The following is an 11,477-nucleotide window of genomic DNA, read 5'->3' on the forward strand; positions in this document are numbered from 1 at the left end:
GAAAGATACTTTTAACTGCGTGTGAGGAGCCACACATGTCTATTTGGTATTACAGATCGCAGAGTATCACTTGACAAGTGTGTGGTGGAGCAGGAATGGATCATGGGTGTCGTCTTCTTCAAGTAAAGTAACGCTCGGGTAGGGTACACCCAACCTTCCTACATTCACACTCACCCTCACCGACTTTTGGACCAACGAATCTATGCAAGTTGCATTCCCTCGAGGGGACCCCTTTTAATTCCAAAGTCCCACATGTTGCTCTCTTCTCCTTAATAGCTTTGTCATTCTTCTTCTCTTATTGAGATGCTTTTCAGCTACTTGATTGGCTGATTTTCAAATGTAAACTGCCCACTAACCGTCTTTGAGTCATGTACAAATATAAACACTAGTGATGAGGAATCTCAATTAAAAAAAAAAAACCATTGCAGCGCTTCAACCTTCTGATACTTAGTGTATGTCCTAAATAATAATACCAAAATGATTAGATTTTAGAGTAAACAAAAACTTTATACCAGTAAAAGGAACAAAAAAATATCGCTCCATCATCTCTCAAAAGAGGTGATGTCTTTTTTTTGAATCATCATAATAGTAATCATCATCATCACTGCCTATCTAGTAAACCTTTCAACCGCTAAAATGCCTTGAAGTCTTTTCAGTAAACAAAAGAATAAAAACAAGAAGCAATGTTTCCCTATTTAGCTTTCAGCGGAGAAAGACTAAAAAGACTCTTTGTTAGCTGGACTTCACCGTGTCCAGAACGATCCCTCTTGTTCTTCCGGGTGCTCCCCCGTTAATCGAAGATAAATCCAACACAATCCTGCTCACCAAAAGACCATTCATTAACGAAAACACTATAGAGAGACATCAAACCAGAAATTTCATTAGTCAATTTAAGTAGTGTACATGTTGTTCTTGATCACTTCTCCTGTTTCTTGAATCAATATCTTATCTTCCATCTTTGTTACTGTATGCTCCTTGGGAAGATTGATCCCTTCTACTGCTTTTAATCAAACCATCACAAAAAATACATTAAGCTTACTTTCATACCTCATCAGTATATACATTGTGTCTACTCTTCAGTTTTGGTTTAATTACCTTCTAAGCCATTCACTGGAGCGTCATTGTCTATCCCCAAGAGATTCTGAAACAGAGAGCCAGCCATTGTTATTCGTCACCAAAGAGCTTTTAAGAGCATTCTTTCCAAAACAAAAGACGGATAAAATCACCTTAAGGCTCTTGTAACATTCCTCGAGGTTGTCATTATACAGGATATGACCAAAAATGCCTGAGGACTTCCCAGCTTTGATCTCCGCTTCAGCGTTTCTAAGCCGCTTCTGGATCTGCTCCTCTGTTTCAGTTCCTCTGGTTTTTCACAGCATTTGAAACTTGAGAATACAATCTCTTTCAACTACATCAACTCATATGGTAAAAGTCTGAGTTTTTACCGGGCACGTAGCCGATCTTCAAGCTCCTTCATTGAAGGAGGACACACGAATATAAACATGGCATCAAGAGAACTCGCCTTCACAGACCTCGCTCCTTGAACATCAATGTCAAGTATGCATCTCTACAATGATCATTTAAAAGATCAGCAGCATGAAGGAGAACACACAAGAGATGATGCTCTTTGTATTACCTTTCCTGAATCTGTGACAACCTCAACGGATTCAATGCTGGTTCCGTACAGATTACCATGAACAGAAGCAAACTCAAGAAACTTCCCGTCATTAATCTCTTTCTCCATCACAGTTTTCTCAGTGAAATGGTAGTGAACACCGTTCTTCTCCATACACCTCGGAGAACGAGTCGTGTGGCTCACAGAGAATCCAAACATGGAAGGAAACTCTTTCATGAGCATCGTTATAAGCGTTCCTTTGCCAACTCCAGAGGGACCGCTTATGACAATAGGCTTCTCTGCGTTTCCTCTCACTCCTTTGCTCCATGTAACAACCTCTTTGCCTAAGAGTTTCCTTTGTTCCCGGACAAAAGGACTGTCCACCTACATATCAATGCTCAGACAAGTAAGAATAAGACTCTCTAAAGATTCTAATGGTAACAACATTGAGGTGTGACTAAGGACTAACCTCGAGGAACCATATAGAGTCATCAGAAGCTGCATCTTTTTTGATAACTAGGATCCGTCCTTGTTTAAGAACAATGGCGGAGTAGGCCTTGCAGGGTTTAGGGCCTGTTCCAAGAACAGTAGGACTAGACCTGAAACAAACACCAACATTGACATCAGATACTTAAGATTCTAATAGAACAAGATGTAATGTAACACACACCACTTGTTAGTGATTTTGTCATGAATCTGAACTCCAAGGAACAATGGGTTCTCTTCATGACTTCCACCAATCACATACTGAAAGAAGAGATCAAAACCAAGGCTGATAATGTTGAATCAATTTCACATTCCAAAACATGAAACTGAGAGGCTTACGGATCGATCTCCAATTTGAACTGATGTATCTTCGGATTTTAGACTACAGCCATTAGTGTGTCCATTCTCCAGATGATCCACAAATAAAGCTGGTGCTCCTCCCTATTAACAAGAAACCAAAATCATCCCAAGCAAAACAATGAATAGCAACGAAGTGAATCGCGCCAAAAGAGTCTCACCATAGAGGCTTTTTCTATGCTTTCCAAGAAGACACAACTCAGCTTGAGCTATGGCACAATCACAACATTAAGAGATCAAAAACAAACTAAAGACAGAACAAAACAACTGCAGACAAAAAAAAAAAAAAAAAAAAAAAAGACAGAGCAAAACAACTTTTGTCTAAATAAAAAAGATTAGACCTTTTTGTGTTTTCTGCAGAAACATTCAAAACCCAAAATGCAGAATCATAAAAGTAAAAACACAAAACTTTGGAAACTACATAAACAAAACGATCTATGAAACGAAAGAGACCAAACCCAGAAGGAAAAAAAAGAACGATTTTTCCTACCTCGAATATGAACAAGCTGAGGAAAGACGAAGGCTTTTTGGATCGAAATGAGAAAAAAGATTTCAATTTTTTTTTTGTTGGTGTGGCAATCGAATATGGCTCTGGAAATTTCTCAATCAGCTATGGGGAAGAATACAGAATATATATGTGCATAGTCCCAAGACAACATGGAGAGAGGACCGGAGGCTGTGAGGAAAGCTATACGATCCTTCTTTTTTCAATTAGGTAATTATTATTATTGTTATTATTATTCAATTAATGATTAAATTTTTATTAGCTTGTTTTTTTTTTGAAACACTAATAGCTTGTCATAATTTTGAATACAATTAATACTTTCTCCTTATTAAAAAAGATTTTGTTTAGAGTTTTTATTTGTACTTGAAAGATTGATGTTTTACACTTTGAGTAATACATTTTTAAAAAAAATTTACAAATAAATTAAATGATAAAAAAATGAACGGTTGTACATTTATTACAAAACAAAAAACAATGCAAAAATTAACAAATAAATACAATTATTTCTTGTTTTTAATATATGTGAAAAAACCTAAAACATCAATTTATATACAAAAAGAAATATTAAAGAAGTATTAGATTGCCATAGTTATGATTAGCTGTTAAAAATAATATGTAAATTTGAAAGTTGAACATTTATAATTGTAGCTTTGGTTTTTATATTTTCTTAGGATTTAGAATTTTTATTTATAGATAGCCTTTTTTGCTAGCTTAAAATTTTAAAATATAAACTATTTTATAAAATTTGAAATTCAACAAAAATAAGAGACGATCAATAAATTGTCTTAGTTGTATCTTCAAACACATATTAATTTCTAATTGGTATAAAAGTAGAGTTTCATTCTTAGTCGGGAGTGAAATCTTATTATGAGACAGGTTTATAGTGTTTGTGTTGAGAGTGCAAATACTCTTTTTCTTACAAAGAAATATAACTAAAAAGTAAAAACCAGTCACTCCACCAATTATTCCATTTTTCTTCTATATAGCTTGTATTTTAGTTTAAAAACATTTTTTGACTAAAAGTTAAAAACAAAATTTGATGCATGAATCTTGCAGTTTTAAGAGTTTGACTTTGGAAGAATTTTCAAGCGAAAAGTACTACAATGAGTTAACGTAGAGAAGATGGTAACATTTAATCTAATGACGTGAAATGTGAAACTGGACCAATAATGTTAGACGAGGACCACAAGGCCATATGGGATTGGTTAGAAACATGAGATTTTGTCCCCCAAAATTCAAACGTCCATTCAAACATGACATGATTTTGACCAAACCATTAACTCTCCAGTGTTGAATATTCAAAAGTGGATAAGGACATCAAAACATGATTCTCATTAATACTTCAATACCTCAATACTTTGTACAAAGACGAGTCCACTATGACCATTTGCGTAAAGAATAGTATCCATGATCGACACTAAACACCTTTAGAATCTATATATTTGTCAAGACGTGTGCAACCCATCGGCTATATGGCGTGTCAGTCGAGTTTGGTCAGACTTAAGCTCGAACTGCTGCTCTTTTTGGCTAAAGTATTCTAATGATATAAAAGTCGAACCAATAACATTAGTTTACTTTACTAATCCAAATAACTAGGTGTTTTCCTGCACCATGTGCAGTAAGAAATTTTTTAAATCTAACTTATATTTAAAAATAAATTTTATTAAATATTATAGATTTTACTATTTTCTTACTAATATTTAATATAGATTTGATATATATTAAATCAATTTGTACAAAACTAATAAAATGATATAAAATTGTATAATTATCAAAAATTTAGCCTAAACAATATTTATAAAATTTGTAGATATATAAGAAACTAATGATCTTACGATTAGATATTTAAATTTTTTAAAAATTGTAGAAATTTTTGAAAACTTTAGTAATACAAATTGTAAAATTATCCAAAATAATAATATTTCGAAATTTGAAATGTTATATATGAATATATTTATTTTATAGATGATGTATGAGCTATTACCATATTTAAAAAAAAGTTTACCAAAAAGATATATCAATATTAAATGTAATATACGAATTATTATCATATTCTAATAAGTTTACCAAAAATATAAATTAACATTAAATGAAATTATCCATATCATATTTTTCTGGAAACCATGTCATCAATTTCAGTAGCTATGTCATATTTGTTTTGTGAAATTGATTGTAGAGAGGACATGTGGCAAAATCACTTCGCAAATATAGTATAGGGGAGTGAAAGTATATATAAGCTGGGTAATATTTTATCGACATAAATAAGTACATCTAATAATATGCAGCAGCCAGCAGACATAATTTAGCAAAAAAAAAAAAAGAATTATAAATTACGATTCAATTATGCATACGCAAAGGTATAAATAGGATGTGGTTGGTGAAGTATTGGAAGCCGAACTTCAAGCATACTTAATACTTACACTTAAAAAATTAGGTTTGGCTAAAATTTTGTTATGTATATGCTTTTCAATATGGTAGCTGATGACGTTGACGCCAGATTCGGTCCAGCTATAAATTCAGGTTTGAGTACTGCGAATGAAACTCTAGGACATGGAACTTGGAAGAAGAAAACAATATTACCTTAGAGAACTTAACTAAACTAAGCTTGTAACATAGTGATCCAGAAAAGAATCCATCTCTGTTTGGTTAATTGCTTTTCTTTTGTTTGTAAACCAAAATATGATGTGTGACACGACTAGTATTAGATGAATGAGACAACGTCGTGGACTAGGACTTGGTCTCCTTGTGGATGCGAAGTTGCCAACGCTAATATGTTTCCAACGTTGGATTCAAGCATTTGATTTTTGTTACGTTGACAAGTTTCCAACAATCATAATTCTTATTGCCAATAAAGAAGATGATTCAGCCTTTGATCTTATGGATCCTGGAAATTGGAGAAAAATTGACCAGAAGTTAAGAGATTATTTGGTTGAGAAAGGTCCTCTCCCACCACCATCTGAAGATTATATTTTCCCCAAAAATGAAAGTGGTAGACACTTTTCACATAGAAATTACAAAAGGATCATGAAGAATGGAGATATGCAGCAGCGGCGTTGGTTAGTTTATTCAACAACATTTGACAAGATCTATTGTTTTTGTTGCAAGTTGTTCACCCGTTACAAGGAAACTACTCAACTAGCAAGCATTGGGTTTCTGGATTGAAATAATACTGGAATAAGGCTGAGCCAACATGAAACCAGTCATGATCACATTATGTGTATGAGCCGGTGGATGGAACTAGAGATGAGGCTGCAAACGAATCAGACAATTGATAAGTGTGTCCAAGAGGAAATCGAAAAGAGAAGAATCATTGGAGGGAGCTTTTACTGAGATTATTTTCAGTGGTGGAATATTTGGCTAAGAGTAATATAGCATTTCGGGGATCTAATGACAAAATTTGTCAAGAGAACAATGGAAATTTTCTGGGGAATATTGAGATGATTGGTAAATTTGATCATGTAATGAGGGAGCACATTAGGAGAATCACCAAAGGAGAAACCTGATACCATTATCTCAGCTACAAAATTCAGAATGAGTTGATTGGAATGTTGAGTTCTGAAATCAAGTTTATGATCATTAAGAAGATTAAAGAGGTAAAATTCTTCTCGGTTATTCTTGATTGTACTCCAGATATCAGCCACAAAGAGCAAATGCCTCTCATTATTCGATGTGTGGATATATCAGTGAGTCCAGTTCAGATTGAAGAATTTTTTCTTACCTTTCTCAAAGTTGAAGATAAATCAGGAAAAGGGCTTTTTGAGCTACTATGTGATACACTGATTGGTTTGAAGTTGGATATTAATGATGTCAGGGGACAAGGTTATGACAATGGATCCAACATGAAAGGAAAAAACAAAGGAGTGCAGAAGAGATTGTTGGATATCAATCCGAGAGCATTTTATACGCCATGTGGTTGTCATAATCTGAATTTGGCTATTTGTGATATTGCTAAATCTTCTGATAAAACGATGTCTTTCTTTGGGATTATCCAGCGTTTATATAATTTTTTCCAACCTTCTACGACTAGGTGGGAGATGTACAGAAAAATGGTGGAAAGTTTCACGCTTAAAGCGCTATCAGATACGCGATGGGAAAGTCACCTCGAAAGCGTTAAGGCAATACGTTTTAAAGCTCCAGAAATCAGAGATGTCTTACTTTACTTTGCAGAAAACAGTGAGGATCCAGGAGCGCGGAGTGATGCTGAATGTCTTGCGATAAGTGAAACACATGGAATTGGAGGGTTGGAGTTTTTGTTTGGTCTGGTTATATGGTATGATGTTCTGTTTGCTGTTAATACTGTGAGCAAGACGCTACAGTCTGAAGATATTGATATCGATGATGCCATTGCTCAGCTAAAGGGGTTAGTTTCTTTTTTTCCTTTTTTTTCCAAAAGTATAGAGAAACGGGATTTCAAGAAGCAAAAGCTGAAGCTTTAAAAATTGCCATTGCTATGGATACCCATGTTTAACAAGAGGAACAAGCGCCTTATTGAAAGGAAAACTCATTTTGATGAAGAGCGAGACAAAGGTGATGATGTTTGCCAGGTTCTAAGTGTGGAGGATGATTTCAGAATCAATTATTTTTTTCAAAATGATGGACCAAGCTATTGTTTCTTTCCAAACAAGGTTAGAACAATTTAAAGAGTATGAAAATATTTTTGGGTTTTTGTTCAGTCTACGGAAACTCAACTCAACAAGCGATGATATTTTGAAGAGTAAATGTTCTAACCTTGAAGCTTTTCTTAAGCATGGAGCAGATTCTGATATTGATGGGAATGATTTGTTCATGGAAATCAAAATTTTCAGAGAAGTTTTGCCAAAGATTTTCAAGAAGAATGTAGAAGTGCTGGATTATTTGAAGAGAATGAAGGATAGCTATCCGAGTATATGGATTGCTTACAGGATAATGCTCACCATTCCTGTTTCAGTCGCTTCAGCTGTAAGAAGTTTTTCTAAGTTGAAGTTGATAAAGTCTTATCTACGATCTACTATGTCACAGGAAAGGTTAAACGGATTGACTATGCTATCGATCGAGAAAGCTTTAATTCAAAATCTCAATTATGAAAGTTTGATGAATGATTTTGCTGAAAAAACTGCAAGAAGAGTTATTTTTCAAAATCGGTAGAACTGTATTTTGAAGATTAATTATGTTTAGACTGTTCTTTTTTTCTTCTTGTTCTATAATTTTTTCGATGCTGTTTTTTATCATCAAAACTACAATAAGTTCATCTTTATTTTGAATAGGGCCCCGAAAATCTCAGGTCCGGCTCTGCTTATTGGTATCCGTCAATTTCGTTCGATGACATGTCAACAAAAATAATCACATGACTATGCCGTAATCTATGATATGGAGTATGGGCTAGTTGATTGGACTCTGCTGCAAATGCGATCATTATTAGCCCCTTGGCCCAAATTCGCACCATACGTATATTTGTACATATGTTTGTATTCATTTTGTTTACGAAAAATATATGTATGTAAATTAAGCCTTTATTATTGTATTAGGTGTTTTCCTACACCATGTGCAGAAATAAAATTTTAAAATTATATTCATAAATAATTTTTTTTTTAATTTTTTGGTTTTAATATTTGCATACAATATTTTAATTCTATGTAAAAATTAAGATAAAATAAATATTTTTATTTACATTTATATATATATATATATATATATATATATATCTTGGAAATATTTTTATTTATTTATTTTGGTTAATATATATTAAATAAAATTCTATAAAATTAAGGAAAGTTTTGTTATGTATAATTAACAAAAAAATTAAATTAAATAATATTTCTAAAATTTGTAAATATTAAAAAGAAATAATCATAATATGATTATAATTTTTTTTTTTTTGAAAATGCATAAATTTTTTAAGATTTGTTTTAGTACTAAAAATTATAAAATTATTTAAACAAAATTAAATAATATTTTCGTAAATTATTATATATTACTATATTTTTAACTTTACTATTTATTCTTATATTAATGATGATTTATAAGTTATTACCTTATTTTAAAAACTTACCAAAATTATAAAACAACACTAAATGTAAATGTCAATGTCACAATTAGTCCAAGCCATGTCATGTTTATTAATATGCCAAGTGATCATTTTGATTTCAAAATTAATGTGATGATCATTTTATTAATTGGTAATCTGATCACAAAAGTGATTATTTTATTGTTTCTTGATGTCTCATACATTGTAGTATAGTTAAATGATCCGGTTCTAAATTTATATATCTAAGTATGGTCGAAATTGTAGAAGATGCTATAGATCATATTCACAAACATGGGAGGTAAAATTATTAACGAATTCAAGTTACATCAGGACGTCTTCACAGGAGTTGCCGACCTCTCTGTAACTTTTTAGACCATGTACAATGGTTTCAACTCCCATTTGGTTATCAACACCCTAATTTTCTCTTTTAAATATTTTACATCAGATTCTATTTATTTTATCTCATTTATTCGACACTCACTTTATTTTAACCCTCTACAATGGTTTGTTTTAAAAAATTCAACGCCTTACCCCATTATTTTAAATTATATTTATTTTGTACAACATAAAAATTATATATTAATAACTTTGAAAACTAAAATAACATATAAATATTATTATTGAGATCCATTTAACAAGGTTAAAACATTAAAATAGTTGATTATAATGAAAAATGACGTTTTTTTATGTATTCAAATGAAATGAGAGCAGTCTCTATTTATAAATAAAGGAAAATCTTAAATTTTGATATAATTTTAATATTTTTAGAAAATATTTTATTATATAATAAATGCTTTCGAATTATTAAGTGAGAATGAAAATCAAAAGAAATCTACACAGTCAATGAGAATTTTTTTTATCCAATCATGAAGTGACATGTGGCAGCGCGAGACCACAAATTATTTTTTTCAACAGTTGAAACTTTACAACTCTTGTTGAATCTACCTAGATAAACACGATGTTTCAACACCCTCATTGAAAGACTTTCAGCAGTTGAAACTCACTTTCAACACCCCCATTATACATGGTCTTACATGTGCTTGGAAAACAAGTGTTGTCACTTACTTTGTCTTGTCTTCTAAAAGCAGTGCACAATATTACCCAGCTTATATATATTCTCAAAATATAACATATGATATCCTCTAAAAATTATTTATGAAATAATTTTCTAAAAAAAATTGTTTATATGTCATTACTAAAATCATTTTCAAAAAAGAAAAATGACATAGACTTATAAAATATGACATGACATAGAGTTAATTGTGATATAAACAGTTGCATTTATATAATTTATATTTTTGGTAAATTTTCTAAAATATGACAATAACTCATATATCATCGTAACATTACTAAAAGTACATCAATAAATATTTACAAATATATCAATATTTCCATGATAGAAAACATATAATTTATATAAATATATTTTGTCAAATTTAATTGGGAGTGTGTTAACAAATACAAAATTAAGACATTATTAATCAAATCAATTTTTTTTTGTAGGTAATTAAATGTTTGACTTTTTAACAAAAACTTATAAACGGTATAAAGAAAATAAATAGTTTTAAATTTTAATTTATCAATTTATTTAAAATATCTAAGTTGAACAACAAACGGTTGATTTATTAGATTAATTAAAGAAAAACTATATGAGGTTTTTGCCAAAACTAACCCACAACTTGATTTTAACCCCAAACCTATACCCAAACTTGAATCAAATGTAAAACTAACCTACAAGCCTAGTGAAATTACAGCTCAGCCCCTTGTGACCAAACAAAAAAACAGAAGCCATTTTTACGAATATAGCCCTAGTAAATCGTCTGAGTCGTCTGAGATGTTGGAAGTCATCTGGACGACTGAAGTGTAAGTCGTCTGGTACCGGTTTATTTTAAAAATAATTTATCAATCTTGTAAAAAAATATTTTGATGCGTGAAAAATAAAAATCAAGTAATTATAAACAGTTTTAAGTGATATAAATTAAGATATGATAAAATTGATTTGTTTTGAATATAGATGAGTGGAAGTAGTGAATCATGAAATACTTTGGTTTAGGAGTTTGGCAAACATATGTTGTAGTATTGTATGTATTGTTAGGGTTAGATTTTGGAAAACTAAAATATTTTTTTCAAAAATTAGTTTTCACCTATATGTGTTTATTTATGTGTATAGTAAACACTTTTCAAGTTTGATTTGATTTTATGAAGTCTTTAATTAGATAATTAAGTTTAGGGGTTATGTTTAGGGTGTGGACGACTTATATTTCAGTCGTCTGTTGAATAATTTACTCAGACGACGTATATTTCAGTCGTCCACATCGTACCGATCCTTTAATTTTACCAATGTACGTTTTAACCTAACCGGATCATTTTACTCGGACGACTTACATTTCAGTCGTCTGGTGAAGAAATTAAAACAGACGACTTACATGTAAGTCGTCCAAATATTCCCGCCTAAAATTTTTTAAAAAAATTATTTTCCCGCTTAAATAATTTAAACCAGACGACTTACT

The 11,477-nt window shown here is 31.5% G+C and overlaps 1 protein-coding gene and 1 pseudogene across 2 annotated transcripts; one reads left to right on the forward strand and one right to left on the reverse strand.

The window, feature by feature from the left end:
• Positions 1-467: 467 nt before the first annotated feature.
• On the reverse strand, positions 468-3,158 carry LOC106396846 (guanylate kinase 2). 2 transcript variants are annotated; one of them, XM_013837343.3, is made up of 11 exons: positions 2,949-3,158; positions 2,620-2,667; positions 2,441-2,542; positions 2,286-2,362; positions 2,085-2,214; positions 1,637-1,999; positions 1,446-1,567; positions 1,227-1,362; positions 1,096-1,141; positions 904-997; positions 468-817 (listed from the first exon to the last, which is right to left on the reverse strand). In XM_013837343.3, the coding sequence occupies exons 2-11, from the start codon at positions 2,620-2,622 to the stop codon at positions 733-735; spliced, it is 1,158 nt and encodes a 385-aa protein (XP_013692797.1). In that variant the 5' UTR covers positions 2,623-2,667; positions 2,949-3,158; the 3' UTR covers positions 468-732. The 2 variants fall into 2 exon arrangements, with proteins under 2 accessions (XP_013692797.1, XP_022562772.1); XM_022707051.2 differs by having other exon boundaries at positions 904-1,000.
• A 2,473-nt stretch (positions 3,159-5,631) lies between these two features.
• On the forward strand, positions 5,632-8,521 carry LOC106393326 (annotated as a pseudogene).
• The last annotated feature ends 2,956 nt before the right edge of the window (positions 8,522-11,477 follow it).

This window comes from Brassica napus, chromosome C4 (genome assembly GCF_020379485.1).
Source record: "Brassica napus cultivar Da-Ae chromosome C4, Da-Ae, whole genome shotgun sequence".
Lineage (NCBI taxonomy): Eukaryota > Viridiplantae > Streptophyta > Magnoliopsida > Brassicales > Brassicaceae > Brassica > Brassica napus.

What these genes read in the sequence shown, in the direction of transcription:
- LOC106396846 (XM_022707051.2), bottom strand. An exon ending in TTCAAATTGGAGATCGATCC is followed by an intron (nt 2,363 to 2,440) that starts GTAAGCCTCTCA and finishes CTCTTCTTTCAG; the next exon opens with TATGTGATTGGTGGAAGTCA. An exon ending in TTGTCACAGATTCAGGAAAG is followed by an intron (nt 1,568 to 1,636) that starts GTAATACAAAGA and finishes TGATCATTGTAG; the next exon opens with AGATGCATACTTGACATTGA.